Source organism: Phoca vitulina, unplaced genomic scaffold (assembly GCF_004348235.1).
Source record: "Phoca vitulina isolate PV1807 unplaced genomic scaffold, GSC_HSeal_1.0 scaffold5, whole genome shotgun sequence".
Classification (NCBI taxonomy): Eukaryota; Metazoa; Chordata; class Mammalia; order Carnivora; family Phocidae; genus Phoca; species Phoca vitulina.
Genome location: NW_022589708.1, coordinates 9,869,830 through 9,889,558, shown reverse-complemented (window position 1 = coordinate 9,889,558; position 19,729 = coordinate 9,869,830). Strand labels below are relative to the sequence as shown.

Below are 19,729 nucleotides of genomic sequence, written 5' to 3'. Positions count from 1 at the left end.
TCTGTGTTCATGAAGGACTAGTTAACCGCACGCGGTTGTACTGCTCACGGTTGTACAGTTAGTCTCTGTGTCTGCAGAGTCCGGATTTTTGTTGTCATTCACACACACACCCCATGATGATGGCAAGTATGTTTATGGACACCAGGAGGTCACTGGGGATCAGGAAGAACGGGTTCCAGCACCAACCCTGCTAATGTCTACTTCACTGGCCTTAGACAGGTCATTCAGCATCAGCTTGGTTGGGTTTCCTCATCCGTTAAATAAACTGTGGGAAGTCATGGATCCTCCTGACATTTTACAAAAAAAGAAATGTGTGCTGGTATATATTTCCAAGGAGACATCTGAGGTCTACCAGTTAGAGTTCTTGTCTGTGGACAACAGAGGCCAACTTCATTAACTGGGATGGAGAAGGATTTTATGAGAAGGGTTTAGGCGCAGAGTGCAAGCGTGGACAACTAGTTCGTGCAGCACTCCAGGGACGCAAGGCCCTGCCAACAACTCGCCCCTCCCGCCATTACTTTGTGCCAAGTTCCTCAGCTCCTGGATGCTCACTGCTGCTCTTGCTGTTGCTTGTGGTCCTTTGCCACAGACCCTGCGTCTTTGCTCTCACCCGCAAGAAGCAAAGCCCTGGCCAAGAGTGTCTGCTGTGTCCCTCTTCTGTCCACCAGGGCATAGGAAGAGGGAGTATCACCGGGGAAGGAGAGGGACTCTGCCTCCTGCTGAACTTGGGCCTGTCTCCAAGTGGGAAGAGAGACTGGTTGAAGAGCAGCCAGAACCACACTATCTATTGCAGTATCTTTCACCAGATTCTCAAAGGGACAGTGACCCTACCACTTCTGCCAGAAAAGATTATGAATCACTGCATTAGATTATCTTTAATTACAGCTCTGAAATTATATGATTCTAAGTACTAATTTTCCTTTCTTCCATCATCTACCAACTCAGAATTTCTTTAACAAGATACAAATGCAGCACCAGAATGACTAACAACATTGTAGGGTCAGCCCCGAAGCATCTTATGATCATTTCAGTGGGTGTGTAATTATGATGGTTGGGCTAATGACAGAGAGTAACAGATGTCTCAGGGTAGTCACCCAGCTGAATGTCTGCCAAACCAGCACCAATTCCTCAGGCAAAAGGAATTTTCTTGCTCATAGCCTTGTGGTGCTGCGTTGGGTATATTAAGATGCAGTCTGGCTTCATGGTTAAGTGCACAAACTTTAAGGTTAATGAGGATGGATGTAAATTTTGCATCTATTCCTTATGAGCTGGTTTGCCATAGGAAAGGAACTTGGCCTCGGTATGTCTCTGTTTCCTGTTTAGTAAAATGACAGTGATAATGCTAGTCAGTGAGTGAAATGGTGAAAACAAAATGATGGAATTGAAAGAATTATAGTGTTTGACACATCGTTACAGCCCAAGAAATAACGATGACAGCCATAATGATAATAGTTAAGGAATTCCCAAACTGTGAACCAAACTCATTCCAAAAAAATGTTTATACTTTAAAATTTTAAGTCAAGAATAATAAAGGTATTTAGGTATTTAGGTCATGCACTTTGATATGCGTTCCATGGTGAAATGAGTTCTATAAATTATAAAATTGTTGCCTATAAATAGTCATAAAACATCGCCTTGAAATGTACCCATGAGCATTTTTTTTTCTTATGTGGCCAATAGACCCAAAATAAAAATATATAAAAACATTTTTAAATGACATTATACTAAATTAAGTCAAAATATATACCATTTGGTATTATCAAATGAAGTTGAATATGAAATACCCAGAGGGTTTCATAACTGAATTAGTCTTCAAAAATGAATGAAACAAGTGTCGCTTCAGTCCCCCCGGCCTCCGTGGCTCTTGTGCTTGGGCCTCAGCTTACCGGAGGCAGGTAAGAAAAGTTATTTGCCGAACTGTTTAACCAGGCTTCACCTTGTGCTTGTGTCCTTGGGAAGCCCGGCCGATTCTGGGACGTTCCTAAGCCATGTGCTCTCCCTGTGCGTTTTGCAGGTAAATGCGAATGCGGCAAGTGCACCTGCTACCCTCCGGGAGACCGCAGGGTGTATGGCAAGACTTGTGAGTGTGATGACCGCCGCTGTGAAGACCTGGACGGCACCGTCTGTGGGGGTGAGTGCTCCTCGTGTTCTCTGCCACCTGCAGCCTGCCTGCAGCCCGGGTGGCCTGCCTTTCTCACCCTACTGCTTGCTTGCTTGCTTGTTTTTTTTTTTTTTTTTTCTTTTTAAGGAAACTCTGGGGCACCTGGGTGGCTCATTTGGTTGGGCCTCTGACTCTTGGTTTCGGCTCAAGTCATGTTCTCAGGGTCCCGAGATCGAGTCCTGTGTTGGGCTTTGCACTCGGGGAGTCTGCTTGGGATTCTGTCTCTCTCTGCCCTTCCCTCTGCTCATGCACTCTCTCTCAAATAAACAAATAAATAAAATATTTAAAAAAATAAAAAGGAAACTCTGTTAAAAAGAAGATCAACTTAAAGCAATATACAATTAGACCTAAGAGCATTATATAATTAGGTTTGCAATGATCTTTATCTTCTTGGACCCTTGATTTAGGGCTAGGTGAAGACACACAGTATGCTGGCGACAAAAGGTCGCTGAGATTATACGAGCTCCTGTGAAGTCAGTGACAGGTTTTGCTGCACCTGATCAGTTGAAAGTGATGTTTATTGTTCTCTAATAAAAACGGGGGGGCGGGGGGGAAGGAGGTATTACCGACCTATGTGAAAAAAAGCAGTATGATTACACTCAAAGTTTACTTACAAAATCACAAAAAATAGACGCTCCATTTCCATGATGGCTCAGAGACCCAACAGGAGCTGAATGACAGTTAAAAACAAACAAAAAACTACAGAGGGAGATCGAGACAGAAAGAGGTCAGTCAGCACGGAGTCCTGAGGCTGAATGTAACAATGCCTACCAAGCTCCACCCAGCCGAGGGGATGGGCCGCCATCATTCCCCTATTTCAGTCTTGCAAGACTTCCTGTGTCTGAGGTGATGCGTGCCAGCTCCAGTTCCGCACAGCTCTCCGTTACAGTCCTGGTGAGCTGGGTGTGCAAGCCTACTCAAAGACTCTACCTCTCCTCAGACAATGATCGTAATGTAATTGGGTGCTGTTACTGGAAAAAAAATCAAAATGCACGTCCAGCTTACCAAAGGTGGGGACACCATCTGTCTCACATCCATGCATGTCTGTCTGTTTTCTCTCTATCCAGCTATAAAACACTGGCCATTGGAGCAAACATACTTTCTTCTTTCCTTTCTCCGGGAGCCAAAGGAAAAGGCCCTTTTTTTAAATAGGTCTTATGCCAGGTGTCTGTCTCCCCCAGCCCTGAGAGATTGCTCCTGCTTTCTTCAGGTCACAGATGGAACAGGGAGTGAGGTTGGAGGCATTCATGTCTCCAAACTAAAAAGTGGTAGACCCGGGATTTGAGCTCTGATGTTCATTCAGTTCACAGATCTTTCTCGGCACCACAGTTTCCCCCAGGGTGACATCAAACTGTTTTGACTTTTTGTCTATATTCTTTTTGGCTTGGATTTTTTCTTCAGTGGTAGTTACCAGAAATATCTAAGTAGATTATAGTCTTTTTTTTTTTTTCAGTAAGTGCCTTTATGTTTACTAACTCATTTAATTCTTACAGTGATACCTAAAGCCCACCTGGCACCTAGAAAGAACCACTGACATGTGTTTGCTCTTAGGAGCATCATCATGTCTCTCACATGGAGTGTCTACCTCACATGGGTCTCCTTGCCCATCTGCCTTGGTAACTTGGTTGAAAGGGTTGATATTGTAGAAACCTGTTACATCTACATACCCATTAAATTATATATGCCATTCCCCCAGTGAATCTGTCTCTCTGTCTCTCTCTCTCTCTGACTTTGGGGAGGAACTCAAAGCTGACAACAAATCTGGATAGCTCCGTGCTAGATGAGATCAAACATTTCCTAGGTAAGCGAGAGAATATCTCACAAGGTAATAATTTTTTTAGACTAATTCTTGACTCTGCTTGTCTACAGTCTGTATTTTGTCCATCTACCCAGAGTTATTGTGCCCCAGGGGGAACTGATTTCCACTAGCCAAAGTAGTAAAAGACCAATGTATAAACCAGAAAGCCAGTTATTTGATATACAATGAGAAATATAATTGTACCAGAGACTAGAACCCTTTGTAGAGAAACTCTGTGGGAAGTAAGATTCTGAGATAAGGATTTGAATGCAAGCAATTTATTGGAAAGGTGAAGGAGATTTTGGTAGGAGAGTGGGAAAGTGGAGGCAGTCAGTTACGATTGTGTTATCAATCCTGTTACTGCTGTGGTCAACTGGAGCTTCATCTGAGAACCGGAGATGAAACTCTGGGAGCCTGGGTAAAGCACACAGTTCTTAGTTATCCATCAGTCGTGGGCTGAGGACTGCTTCTAGGAGGCATTATCTCCCCTGCCACACCCAGCATGCCTCAAAGTGACACACGGGATCTCAGAGCAGGCTTCTCTGGCTGGCCAAGACCTTGGGGCCGAGAACTCCAGGTGGCGCCAGGTTGAAGTCCCCAAAACAGTAAGGACGGTATTGGTGGGCACAATATCATCTACCAAAGGATTACAACTCTCATGCCCACTGATCTGAGTATCTTCTCTGGATGGTGCGGAGGACACACCAGCAGAGTCTTACTCTTTAATACTGTCTAGATTTTGCCAACCATCCAACCCAACCTTTCCTTAGACAGGATGTAACACCGTAGATTACACGAGAGTTATAGACATGCAGACACATCTTATCCTCCTGCTGTAGCCTTACTCATAATTTGGGAGATCCTTACTCACACTGTGAGAAATTAATTCTTGGGGGGTTGATCTTACCGAATAGAGATGGTATCATAGAACGTAATTACCAGAGGACAAAGGCGTTTTCAAGTTTGGGGAGAGGGTTGCTCCTGCTCAAGGGAGGGCCCCGCCCTGCCAGTGGTGGACAGATAGAAGCCAGATGTGCGGGCATCTTTGATCACTATAATGGGAGGCATTCCCTCAGGCTTTTTCTTAAATCTTAGCAACCAGCTCTAAAAAAATCACCTATGCATTTAATTTCATATTCTAAATTTTGTTAACAAGATTTTATTGACCAAAGTTCTCTGAATACTTTTCAAGTATGTAAAGGGAAAAAGTCTTGGGAATTTTCCTAAAAAAATGTCTTAGGTTATGCATAATTTCACTTTAATAGTTGAATAATGTCCTTGAGAAATTTGGGGTTAGGATGATACTAGTATTTTAAAAGATTGTTTATAGGTGACAATGATGTGTTTCTCTTACCCCCTTCTGCTTCATCAAAGCTCCTTGAGCTGACCAGCCCAGGTGACAGGGCAGGCCATTAAATTCTGCCCCCTGTTCCTCCCTAGGGCTGATGCACACATCTTTATATATTCTAGTGAGTATTTTTTGCTTTTCTTGTCATTTACTTGTGAATCTTTACTCCTAATGGTCATTCCTATTGCTTGGGGAGGGATAGTTCCAGGAGGGAGAGGGAGAGATGTCCCCATCAATGGCCTACTCATGTTTATCCTAAGTAACCTACAGCTAGAAAAGCTACGTATAACTTACAGTCCACACAAACACTCTTTTTAGTATTCCTCAACAAGACACTGTCTATTCTTCTTATTCATGTTAATTATAGTCTATAAAGTTGCTGTGAACACTGAATTAGCGAATACTGAATCATTGTTCCTGAGAGAAATACGGGGCCCTGTTCCTGCCTCTGGTCAGAGGATTTTCATTAACAGATCAATACATGCCCTTGTATTATGTATGTTTCTGTCTAAAGACACCTTGTGTAATATATAGCTGATTTGTTAATATTGAACTCATGGCCAACAGCCCTATAACTCACACCTGAATGGAGATTATGTAGCAGATGATTTCTCTGGAAGGCACATTACAGCCTTTTTGTACTTAGGTGCACAATGTAGCACTTTGGCACTCTACTTAGGGGACATCTTAAACATCAAAATCATCAGCAAAAAGCACAAAAATGTGAAAAGCAGGGCACTAAATATACTGCAGAAAGGACAGTTGTTTATAGTGTAAGAGCTGAAACAAGAGGTGGAGGGTGATCTTCTTTGACCTTAGCTGAGAACGTGAACCATTCTGCCTATGTGCCCCAATGACCTGGAAAATTTTCATGAGTATTGATTTCAGGGATACAAATACATTTTAGTGAGTAGGCAAAATCTCAATATGGAATTTGCAGATAAATGAGAATCAGCTGTAATTCGTGTTCTCACTGGGAACATTCCCTCCCACCATAGCTTTGCACTTGGGCTCAGAGTGTGATTTCCTTGGGCCAGCTAATAAAGGTACTGTGATTTTAATTTGTTTCTTTTCTGAGCACTGCTTTAAGGAAGGAAGTACTCGAGCCTTGGTTATTATAGTCTTGAATTTCATCTATGTCTCAGCTGTTCTCTGGAAAGAAAATATAAGAGACATGCCATTAATTAACATGTTGGAATCTACAGTAACTTTAGGATTAAAGTATACAACATACTAAACCAAGTGATGAGGATATCACAAGTTCCTTGACTTCCCATGAACCTTTATGTAAATGTACTTTAATATTTAGAAATATAAATAGCAATATAGTACAGTAGTTAAGACTGCAGATGGGAGGTTTTTTTTTTCCCCCAACATTGGCTCTGACACTTACTAACATTATTTGAGATAGTTTACAAAACCTCCATTTCTCACCTATAAAATGATGATCATAATATACCTCTCTTATAGGGTTACTGTAAGATTAGATGAGTTAATGCATATAAAGTACCCAGCATATACGTATCATACACATATGACATACATATATGTGACATACATATATACACACACATTAGATATTATTATTACTGGTATATATACATATAAAGAGAGTGACAGACATAACAAAGGCAGAATTTTATGCTGTGGACTACTGTAAACTCTATGAGATGTGTAACAGGGTTCCATGTTTGCTTATTAATTCCTTTTGTAACAACAGTTTATTATTCAGAACTGTGACTTTCTGGTGTTCAGTTTTAGATGGAACGAGTGTTTTCTCCTGTTTACTTTTTGCATAAAGCAGTCCTTCTCCTCATACTTGACAGTGAGCTACCAAATCCAAGTGGCCACTGTGCATCTCAGAAGTATTTTTAGTGGTTCTTACTCAGCAGTACACCTTCTGTGGGGGATCTTCTCGTAGATTCCCCCAAGCATGGAAGAGCACAATTAGGAAGACACCGGCCAGTGGGGTTCTTCAAGCCACAGTATGCATTGCCAATGTTTCTTTATTTCTCAGTATATCTAAAAATATCCTTTATCATAAGAAAAACCCCTCTTCTTATTTAGTAATACCTTATCATGCATATAGCACATAATGATAATTAAATCGGCAAATACTCATTGCATACTTATTCCATGTAAAGCCCTGCTTGGCCCCTCAAGCATACACATATCCTTAAATACTTTTCATTTCCTCGATGCCATTCTCTCTGACCTATATGCTTATAGCATTCCTCTTGGTTCAGTGTTAAGCCCGTGGAAACTCGCTCTACCTCCAGCCATTCCACATAACTGACTCTCCCTGAGGTTATTGATAAATCCTTGTTGCCCAAATCCCGGGTGATTTTCAATTCTCATTCCAGATGACCACATTAAAACACAGGGGTTGTAGTTACTCTGAAACCCCCATGAACTTGTCTCCCCTCTGGGCCTCAGAAACGCCTGTCCCACCCGTTTCTTCTCCCACTTCTCATAACCACTTCATTTCTTTTCCTTGTTCCTCTTCCTGAGCCTACCGATAAATCTTAGTATTTCCCTTGAAATGGCTGGATGTCTTCTGCTGTTTGTTGTCCTCATGGCATCTCAGCCTCTCCCACATTCATTTTCAGGTCAGTCTCTCAAGATGATTTCTTAGCTCCATTCTCCTTAGCTCCAGACTCTTCAATTCTAATTAAATATTTTCATATGGAAATTCTTCCAACTTCTGCTTGGTTGAAACTGAAGTTATCATTTATTTCTTCATTAATCCAGCAAATATTTATTGAGCCTCTACTCTTTGCCGGCACTGGAGATTTGGTGGTGAATCGGCAGACATTGACAAAGGAATGACATTGAGCCAGATGTGCTGAATGGGGACATATGTAATTGGGGGATTTAACCTAGATTCTAATGCCTCCATATCTGGATAACACTATATGATGCATAGTATGCGCTCTGCACATATTAACTGGCTGAACATGACACCTGCCATACTTGGTGGTAATAGGATGGGTAGAACTCAGCCAGGTGTGGTGGTGGATATGACAGGGCAGTCACAGAGAACAGTGTGTGTGAGGCATCTGTAGGAAAGCGAGAGTGACATATCCAGGAACATTTGAGAACCAGAAACCCTGGATGGTTGGAGATTGGAAAGCAAACGGGAGAAAGGTGTGATATGTCTTAAAAACCATGTTAATGATTTGAGGTTTCACTCAAAGGATGATAGGAAGCCATAGAAGGGGTATATGATCCCTGTGGTGAAAAAGTACCTCTGGCTGGAGGGTGAAGTATCCATTGTTCGGAGGAGTTTGTTGGTAAGGCTGGTGGGCGAATATGGATGTTAGGAGAGTAGTCCTGGTGAGAGGTGAGGGTGGTTCAGCTAGGTAGTGGACAGTACAGATGGAAAAACTTGGATGTGTTGGTGATGGCATTACCAACAATATGGACAACAGGCTAAGAAAACCCTTACCTTGCTGCAAGAGACTCTGACCCTCTGTTAAACTCCTAGTCCGGTTCCCTGGGAACAGATGAAGATAGTATACGCCAGTGTTACCAGACAACATTGCTCATGGTAATAGTGATCTGTGATTGATAAATTTCAACTAGATTGGGAGGGAATATGACTGAACTCTAAATATGTGATGGGAATGCCGTGCCCTGGTGGGGTTTCCAGGAGCTATGCTTAAGGAATCATTAGGAGAGATTTGGGCTCCTCTAGGGCATAAGGCTTCCTGTAAGCCAGGGAAGCCTCAACATCTGTGCCATGTGGATCTCATCTCTGGGCATCTGGGCTGTGTCATGATAAGAGAAGGTAATTCCCATACCACCGTATTGAGCTGTCATCCTCATGAATTGCGGCAAGGACTCGCATGCAGAGGAAAGTCTGGTACCGTCCTGCTGCCAAGATATGGTTCCAGCCTCCTTTCCTTCCAGGGAGACTAGTGCCAAATGTCAGCTCAAAGGCTTAGCGGGGTCCCTGCTGCCCCAGGAGTATGAGCAGCATTTACAGAAATCCTTGATTAAGGGATGAGTGAAGGGCGGGATAGATTCAAGGATGAGTCCCAAGTATGAATCCCAAGTTTCTGATTTGAGTAATTTGGATGGAGGAGACAGTGTTTTGTGGCACCAATTATCTCCATCTTTTTAAAAAATGATTTCTTCAAAGAGGGCCATGGAGATGGAGAAATTTGGATGTGTTGTGACTTTGTCCCTTTTACCTGGCATTGTATTCCTTAGCTTCGTTTCTCCTTGAGTAACTCATCATTTTTCCATTCTTCTGTTAGTCTTCCAAATTATCTCCTTTAGGGAGCCTTTCTGAAATTCTTCTGCACTTCCTCCATACTGCAATACCTTCATCGTAACATCACGCCATTTCACTGTAAGTGTTCTTGTGTCTCTTTTGTTCAGATCTCTATGCTTCTCATGGATACAATAAGAGCCTCTCTCTTTCTCTCTGTCATTACTGTATCCTCAAACTTAGGTTAAGGATTGATCCCAAGAAGTTTTTTTTTTCTTTGAATAAATTGAAAATTAACAGAGCCACAAATAAGGGGAGGGAGGGACAGAGAATAAAAGAGAGAGACAGAGACAGAGATCCGAGTTTGGAATCAGAGAATTCTTCAAGTGGGAATGAACATTTGACCTGAGCCTTGAACAGCTAATATTTAGATGTGTAGAGCTTGGGTGTGAAGATCATTTTGGGTTTGGGAGGGCTAAGCAAAGGCACAGAGATGAAAAAATATCTGATATGTTGAAGGAATGTATTTGTTTCATTTTCTTACTTCAGAGCTCATTCTCAGCTGCTCTTGAATCCATCCTTGGGAAGGATTTTTTTCAAACTACTCATTTATCATGTACATTATTTTACTTCACTTATTTTATTTTGCTCATCTTTAGATGTTTGGACATTATAAAATATTTTACATTGTTTTTTTATTTTTCAACATTAAAGCAACTAAAAATATAATGAAAAATATAAAGGACAAAATAAAAATCCTTCATAAATCTATCATTCAAAGATAATGTCTGATGATATTTTGTATTTCTTCCTACATTTTTATGAGGGATAGAACTTTTTTTTTTAAATCTTGGTTTATGAATCTTCTCTGGCTATTTTGATATTTTGTCTATAGAAAGTCCGCATTCTGTGGTGTGTGTGTGTGTGTGTGCACTCTGCTGCATTCTTTCAGAAAAGATTTAAGTGAGTAGAAGTCATCATTTTCTTATAAGCTAAGTGAGCATTACCACACAGCAAGATGAATGTGAATCTCCTATTCCGACAGACCAGGATTTGGATTCGGGCTCCATTTCCTACTAGCTGTAGTAACTTACACAGGTTATTTGGTCTCTGCCTTGGTACACTCACGTGTGTGGTAAGGATCATAATGCCCACCGATTTTCTTTACGGTGAGAAGGAGACATAAGGAATGAAACGTGCCTGCGACTGCGGGCCAAGTGGGCATCCAGGCATGCCCTGTGCATGCAATGGAAGCAAAAGATTGAAATATCCATCTTCAGGGGTGCCTGGGTGGCTCAGTCATTAAGCGTCTGCCTTCGGCTCAGGTCATGGTCCCAGGGTCCTTGGATCAAGCCCCCCATCGGGCTCCCTTCTCAGCGGGAAGCCTGCTTCTCCCTCTCCCACTCCCCCTGCTTGTGTTCCTGCTCTCACTGTCTCTCTCTCTCTGTCAAATAAATAAATAAATAAAATCTTTAAAAAAAAAAATGAAATGTCCATCTTCAGAACAAGACAAAACAATGCATCTGTCTTGGCTATCTTAAAGCATCAGCTGCGGAATTTTTGGAAGGAGTTGGCATCATATGAATCATCAGTTCTGTGTTTCGTAGGAGTGGCAGTTCTTTGTACAAAACATTTAGTCTCCCCCTCACGTGGCAACCAGGGGTTAACTAATCTTACTAGTAGGAGTGTGTGAAACTCATTAATATCATCCATCTGGTGTGGCTTCAGAGGTGAACAAAACTGAAGGTCACTAATATGAGTCATTTTCTCCATTCACCATCAGACACTTAGCCATAGTTTGCGTCGTCTTTCACCTGGAGAGATGAACTAGAGCCCTGTGCATTGAGCATGTGGCCAGAGAGCCAAGCAGGGACAGCCTGAGTATTTTAGCAAACAAGGACTGAGTAAAACCAAATGCATCCATAAACCTACCAAATCAGCAGGCATATGAGAAATAATAACTAGCCCTGCTTATGCCCTCCTAACAATAACACTGAAGATGATGAAACCAGTTCCAGTAGGTGGGGTAAATTAGCAATTGTACCTGAAGATGAATGTAAATAATTACATAATTCTAAGCAGTTCAGTTTTGATTACACCAAGATTACGACCTGAAAATGAGAGTCATGAAAATGAATGGCAAACAGAAGATTGGTATGAAGTAAGACCCTTCTTACTTTAATTAAATTATTGGTGAGTCACATTCAATGATCGTAGACCACATGTGGACCTTCTCAAAACATCTTTATTAACAATGAAAATTGTATGTGATCTGTAAGTGCATGGATTTTTTTAAATCAAATACATCACTACTGAAAAAAAAAACATGCTCTGTCCGGAGTGATAATCCCTAAGAATTACTCACTTTTTAGTGGTATTCAATTTTAAGATTTCATGAAGAAAATATATCCACATGTTGGCTTATGTGTGTTTAATTGTTTTAGGCTAATAGAAACTTAATCAGAGACCTACGTCCTGTCCTCCATTTACCCGAGATAGGAATAGGAAATGGCCTGCTTATTGATTTTCTTCTTTCCTCTGGGTTCCTGGAATAGCTGCTGCCCATGGGTCCCGTTGAAGAAACAAGAAGGAATAATGAAGAGCCACCTCTTAATTACACAATCAGTTCACATTTCTTCTGGGAGTTCTTTAGTAAATTGAAGGAGAACATGCAGCCTGAGGATAATGAGGACAGTGACCCCCAGGTGCTGCGGGATTGCTCACATTGACCAAGGTCTCCAACCACTGACTCAAGCCAAGCCTCTCTTAGCTTGGGTAGCGGGGGGATTATCTCCAGATTATATCTTAAGTCACAAACCTCTTTTCTGAGTTCCTAAGTGTACCAGTCAGGACTGTAGGTAATTCACAGAAATATATCTGCAGGTTGTCACTCCAGGAATGGATGGTGAGGGGACTACCCGAGAGCCATCAGTGTCCCACACATCTCTGTCTTTGCTTCTGCCCTTCTGGTGTGACTTTTATGGTCGTGCTCCTAGAAAGCCTCCAGTGTGTCTATCTTCTAGGGAAGAAAAAATGGGAGAGAAAAGGGCAAAGGGCAAAGAGCAAAGGACACATGCTGGCTGAGTCTGTCTCATTTTCTTTGGATGATAGTAGCTTTCCTGGAAACCTCACCCAAGAGATTTTCTCTTATATCTCATTTGTTAGAGCTGTGTCTTAGATCAAAAGGAGCCTGGGTAATCAAACATTTTCAGATGGGCATATTATCACCTCCCTGAAAAAAAATGAGTGTCCCCCTAATATTAATAAGGGGAAAAGAATATTGGGCAGGCAATATGGAGTACCTGATGCAGTTAGATCCACTCATGGGTCGTTTTCCTAGTTGAGAAACATCATTGCAGTATTTTAAGGGAATGTGTCTCAAAGCCAGTGAATTTCATCGGAAATGGTCTTTGTCTAGAGCAGCACTGTCCAATAGAATTTTCAGAGATAATGGGAGTGTTCTGTATCTGCATCATTTTACCCAGGAACCACTGGCCACATGTAGCTACCAGGCACTTGAAATGTGACTAGTGCACCTGAGACACTGCATTTAACATTTTCTATTTAACTTTTTTACTTAACTTTAATAAATTCAAATAGTCATGCATGACTAGTGACTAATATATTGGGCAACACAGGTCTGGAGCATCCTTGGTGAATATTTTGGTGTAGGGGAAGGGAAGAGAATAGGAAGAAAGAGCAAGGATGGGGATACCAGATGCAAGGAGCTAAGTATCTGGGAGAGGTGAGTGGCTTTGGAAATGAAAATCGAATGGAAAATTACTCACCGGTGTGGAGACTTGGGAAGTCAAGTGAAGGCCGATTTAGTGTACTTCAAATAGTTCATTAGTGTACTTCAAATAGTTCATAGTTCAAAACTAGTCCGTCCTTTCTCACTCACCACGTCCAATCCAACACCAAGTCCTATAGGCACGACCCCCTCTGTCTACTCTCCTCATCGGTGCCTCCACCTTTATCCCCTTCCACGTGGACTGCTGCAACTCTCTCACTTTCCCCCTACTCAGTGCCTCCCAATACACCTTAATCTCTCCCACCCAGTTGCCAAGCTGAATTTGCAAATTGTAAATCATATCGTATCACTCTCTTGCATAACACCCTTCTATGATTTCCCATTTTTCTGAGAATAAAATTGAAACTCCTTACCAAGAATAGACAATTTCCTCTGTTCTCATTCCTGAATATTTCTCTGGCTTTGTTATTTATTCCATTTTTTTCTTACTCAATTTTCTTTGAACACATTGACCTTTTTTCACTGCCTATAACATGCCAAGCTTTCTTATTCCAAGAACTTTTCATTAGCTTTTCTAGAACATTGGCTATCTTGGCTTCTTATCCCGTGGGTGTCACGGAGGGATACTTCTCTGACTACTTCTCTGACTACTCCAGTTAGCATTGTTCTCACTGTAGAATGCACTAGTGCCCTCTTTAGTTCTCCTACAGCTCAAGTGTTTTTGTGTCCTTTTCTCTACCCTCGTGAACTATAAGAACCATGACAATAGAACTAGTATGATGCCTGGTGCACAATCAATAGTTTCTCGAATGGATGCCTATATCATTAAAGTTTATTTTAAAAAGATTGTATAAAGATTTTAACAAAATTTGAGGTAAAGAAAAGCCACGTCAATGGCAAAACAAAACATTTAAATACCAATTCATTTTGACCATTGTCTGGGCTAGATGCCAACCTAATTTTGTGGAATGATGTGATGAATGAGCTAATAAATGAAAAACAATCTCCTATTTCCTTGAATATAAATTTTATATTAAATTACTTGCTGTGAGGAACCATTTAGTTATTCTCAATGATATCCTAAGTTAAAGGGAGAATGGCTTTCTCTGCAATAGAGATTAAATGATTCCAATTATGTCAAATTGATGGAAATTCTTACTAGCCCAGAGTCAGTAAGAAACGTGAACATTTGGGGGCGCCTGGATGGTTCAGTCAGTTAAGCGTCTGCCTTTGTCTCGGGTCATGATCCCAGGGTCTTGAGATTGAGCCCTGTGTCGGGGAGCCTGCTTCTCCCTCTCCTCCCCACTTGTACTCTCTCACTGTCTCTCCTTCTCTCTCTCTCAAATAAATAAATAAAATATTTAAAAAAAAAGAAACGTGAACATTTGGAAAGTCCTGAGCTGGATATAATTGGTGCATAGAAGTATCCCAGATTATCTGCCTCCCAAGATGGATGATGTTTTTTAACGTCTTAAATAGACCTCACTTTAAGTGGACTTTTGTTTTATTGGGGAAGTCAAGATATAATCAATTTAATAACTATTTTTTGTGTATGTAGCTCTTAGAGGGTACTGATTTTCTAACTTCACTGCATCCTACCAAATGCAAAAATAAAACAGAGCCATCCAAGAACTGTCCCTTGTCCTTCAGTGACAGTGTATTAACAAGATGACCTATAAACATGCCCTGGATTCAGTTTATGGTTCTCAGCTGAGATTTGTGGGGGGAAAAATGAAAAGGAGATTTTGTTAAAAAAAAAAAAAGATTTCAGGGGCTCCTGGTGGCTCAGTTGGTTAAGCGGCTGCCTTCGGCTCAGGTCATGATCCCAGGGTCCTGGGATTGAGCCCCGCATCGGGCTCCCTGCTCCACAGGGAGCCTACTTCTCCCTCTCCCACTCCTCCTGCTTATGTTCCCTCCCTCGCTGTGTCTCTCTCTGTCAAATAAATAAATAAAATCTTTTAAAAAATATTTTAATCTACAAGTATTGTTTTGAGGATTCACTATGTCTAAGGCCGTGTGCTTGGCACTCTGAAGGACTACAGTGATGAATCAGAAGTGATTCCTACTCTCAAGGAATTCACAGTCAGATAATGGGTTTATTTGACACATAACCAGATACCACAAAGTTCAAGACAAAGTTCCACAATAGAGGTGAAAAATAAGGTAGTATAGAAATTCAGAGGAGGAGACGATGAACTTCTCTTGGGGATATTAGAAAAAATATTAGAAAAATAATCATTAGAAAAAAATGTGTAGTCACGTTCCCTGAGCTTTGAAAATTATCAGGACCAGGCTATGTAGGGTAGGGAGAATGGATTTCTATCTCAGCAAAGGCATGAAGTCAGAAAAGCCCAGGAAATGTATGCAGGACAACGAATAGATCAGTTTAAGTCAAGAAGTATATGAAAGGGGAGAAGAGAAGAGAGGGGGTGATGTTAGAAAAGTAGGGCAGGGTGTATTTCAGGAACCTAAAACGTAAGTAAGGCTAAGCAGGTGAACTTCATCCCAAAAGCATTAGGGAGCTGCACGGGGCTGGTGCTCAAGGCCATATGTGAGTGGGGTCACACTATGAGAAGCAGTGAGCACAACTGAAAGACCTGATAGAAGGTCTCTCAAAGGTTGATGATGGTGACACAGGTGGACAGGTTCTGGCAACTCTTTAGAAGAGGGGTGTAAGAGAGATTCAAACTTGATTCAAAATAGTTTGAACTGGGTGAGTGGAAGGCTAGTTGCACCATTAAAAGAAATGGATACTACGGAAGAGCAACTGTGGGAAAAACAACTGTAGATGCAGCTCTAGAAGGGTCAGTCTGGATGCTAGTAGAATACAAAGTATGCGGGATGCTTGGGTGGCTCAGTCAGTTAAGCATCTGCCTTCAGCTCAGGTCGTGATCCTGGAGTCCCGGGATCGAGCCCCGCATCGGGCTCCCTGCTCAGCAGGGAGTCTGCTTCTCCCTCTGCCATTCCCTCTGCTCATGCTCTCTCTCTCAAATAAATAAATAAAACCTTAAAAAAAAAAAAAAGAATACAAAGAATGCAATCACGGGAGTGGACGTTAGGAGAAATTTAGAGGCTGGAGATACAGTCCTGTGATCATTGCCGCTATCTGAAATCCTGTGATTTATGAATTTTTCAAAAGAGAGATTATGGAGAGATAAAAGAAGTTTAAGACTAGATAATCAGGGGATACTCTCATTAATTAGGTCAGGGGAAAACAAGTAAAAAAATAGACACAGGAGAAGTGTTGGAAGGAGGAGGGTCCCAGGTCATGAAAACCACTCTAGGAGAGACTTCTCAAGAAGAAAGTGTCCATGAATGCCAACTGTATACCTTTAAACTATGCAGCAGTTAAAACTACCGATCATGTCTGCCATGCTTGATTTTGTATCCCCTGGTGCCTAGGAAAATGCTCTGCTCATCATCAGCAAAATTTTACCCAACAAATAGTTTTTTGGTTGTTCTGTTTGAAGAGACCTGGCTGTAAGGTAACGTACATACAGGTAAAAGAATGAAGCATTGGTTGAAAATAAGAAATTAAAGTGGCAGATGAGACAATGTAATGGGATGTTGGTGGCAAGCAATTAGATGGACTTTATGCTGGTGAGTGACTGTCATAAATAACAGTGTGATAGATACACCAAAAACCAGACATCCCCAGAACCAGGAGCCAATGACAAAAACAAAAGGGGGAAAAAAATGTCAAAGATACGAATCTAAGCCTTATGCTGCTTTTAAAATCTATACAATAAATCGACTTAAACTTACATCTGTTTTTACTAAGGGGAGGGTACACAGATAAAGTAACAATGCCATTCCTATGGAAGTTAACCTTTTGTTTTTTATTAGTAAACAATAGGAGGGCAATCAATAAATTCAGCGAGCCATGGTAACGTGAGTAGCCTCGCAAGCTGGTCTGGATGTCACGGCCAGCGCGATGAGCAAGCGCGCGGAGACTTCGTGCTGTTAAAAATGCAAATGAGGGAGTATCTTGTATCAAGGAAGGATGATAAAATTCCATTTTAAATCATTTCAAGCTTTCTTTCTTTCTCAGACCATCTCCTGTGCTACATTCAAATGTAGCATGTTAATCTGGAACTCGGTTGTGAAGCTCTTTTAAACAGTATGCTAAATCGCCTCTGTATAAAGGGAAGCGTGTTTGCTTGATAGGAAATGAGGTCCTCCGCCTTACGTATTTCTCTCTTAAGAACTGCGATTCCGCTGGATATTTACCCATCTCCCCCTCTCCCCCTCACCCCGCGATTGCTTCGCAGGCCACGGAACGTGCTCCTGTGGTCGCTGCGTGTGTGGGAGAGGCTGGTTCGGGGAGCTCTGCCAGCACCCGCGGAAGTGTAACCTGACGGAGCAACAAAGCGAGAGTTTGTGTGAGTCCGCGGACGGCGTACTGTGCTCGGGGAAGGGTGAGTATCCCTGCGGGAGCTTGGACCGGGGCCCCGATCTGACGCATGGTTTGTACGGCCTCGCCTACAGCCCCCCCCCCGGAGGGCACCTTGCAGGAATGAAAAGCATGCTGCCCTAGGCTTGTACCAGACCTCAGACTTGAAAGTTAACCACATGAAGCGTGGGGTCTAAGACAATGAAATGCGTGTGAAGGGTTTCCTGCGAAAAGGTCCTCAGCCACTTGGCGTCCATCGTCGTGGCTCAGTGACCCGTAATTAATGTATAAAGAAGAAAAGACAACGAGGTATAATGGGCGGTGAATGGACCCCCCAAAAGGCAGAGGGGTAATTGTTGAGTTCCCCTGTGAAAATAGCGCAGCCCAGAACTGCAGAAAAGTGATCCCAAGTATCTGAACTGTCAGACACTGGATGATGTAGATGGGTGTGTGGGGGAGGGGAGGGCTGAAGGTGGGAGAAAGACAAAAGGGAAACTAAATATTTTGTTTCATAAAAAAGGAATGGAAGAGTCTATGGGTCTCAAAGTTCTGGCGTCATTTTCTTTGGCCTAAAAATCACCAATTTTCCAACCAAACATGTGTAATCTAATATATAACAGAAATCAAGCCTGTAGTGTGTTTATAATTTGCAAGTTGGTTGAATAGGAGCCACCATCCCATTCAAACATTCACTACAGAAACAAATTCTAGAAGAATAGCAATCCCGCCCATTGTCCCCTGAAGTCCCCCAGAAAAGCAAAACAGATTTTTTTTTTTTTTTCTGAGAAAGAATACTGACAGATTAAATTTCAGGCACCTTGATGTTGATGTTTCTGTGTGAATTCTTGAAGGGACTTTAAAATCCTGTTCTCAGGGTGCATATGGGCTCATCTAGAAGGCTGTCACATTCCTCCTTGCTAGTGCCTAGGAAAATACCAGGAAGGTTCTGGAAGCTCACCAGTTTCTCAGTAACGTTCAGGAGCTGCCCTTCATGCATCTAGATGGCACGGGGTGTCCAGACTCTCTTCTTCAGCACAGAGGCCTCCTTGCCCAACGGACAGCCCTGTCCCCTTTTCAGACAAGGCACAGCTAGAGGTGAAGATGCCCTGCTTATCCTCAAGACTTTGTGTTCTGCCAAGGAGGCCGTGCCTTCCACTTAATGCAATGGTAACCGTCAGGTGGCAATCGAAGTTTAAAGCAACCACGTTGTTCCCTGTTTGTTCTCTTATTAAATTCGTTCTAATTCCAACTCCCAGATGAATCTAGCACCAGTCTGTCTGTCAGGGGCTCTTAATGCCTGGAAACACCTGCTTTAGGTTCAAGTTCTGTTGGGGGAGCCAGAAAGGGTGAAAGAATTGTGGAGGAGGAGATTAACAAAGAAAACAGGAAAGGAGGTAGGGATGGATTTAACCTTTCAGGGGGAAACTGGGGGGGGGGGGGGGGTGGGGAAAGAAATGTTATCAGATCAGAAGACAGTGTCCTGCAAATAACCAAGGGGGGAGAATGATTAACCTGGCCTGAATTCGATTTCTTCTTTCTGAGTACAGCTCTAAACACAGAGCTCTAAAGCTTAGATTTTTTTGTTAGTTGGTTTTCCATAATGGCATTATTGTTGGAATAAGGATAGTTAATTTTCCCAGAAACTCTACAGAATGAGGATTCCCAGTCATATTAAAACATTAGTGTGCTCGTTAATATTAGTTTACTTTATTTATATATTTATTTTTAAACATTTTATTTATTTATTTGACAGAGAGATAGAGAGCACAAGTAGGCAGAGCGGCAGGCAGAGCGAGAGGGAGAAGCAGACTCCCTGCGGAGCAGGAAGCCTGACGTGGGGCTCGATCCCAGGACCCTGGGATCACGACCTGAGCCCAAGGCAGTCGCTTAACTGACTGAGCCACCCAGGCGCCCCAATATTAGTTTACTTTAAAAAATCAGCCACTTTGGGAGTGTGTGTGTGTGTATTTACTAGACACACTGTGGAATCATTAACGTTGTCCACGAGCAGGCCTTGGCTAAGTCGTGTCCACTGGCAAGTACAGGCAGAAAGCACAAAGCC

The 19,729-nt window shown here is 42.1% G+C and overlaps 1 protein-coding gene across 1 annotated transcript in view; it reads left to right on the top strand.

The window, feature by feature from the left end:
* Window positions 1-19,729, top strand: part of ITGBL1 (integrin subunit beta like 1) — a 200,409-nt gene that overhangs the window by 174,268 nt on the left and 6,412 nt on the right. Inside the window, exons 8-9 of the mRNA XM_032402668.1 lie at window positions 2,015-2,131; window positions 17,546-17,692. Coding sequence (XP_032258559.1) covers window positions 2,015-2,131; window positions 17,546-17,692 — 264 coding nt within the window. The remainder of the gene's footprint in view (window positions 1-2,014; window positions 2,132-17,545; window positions 17,693-19,729) is intronic.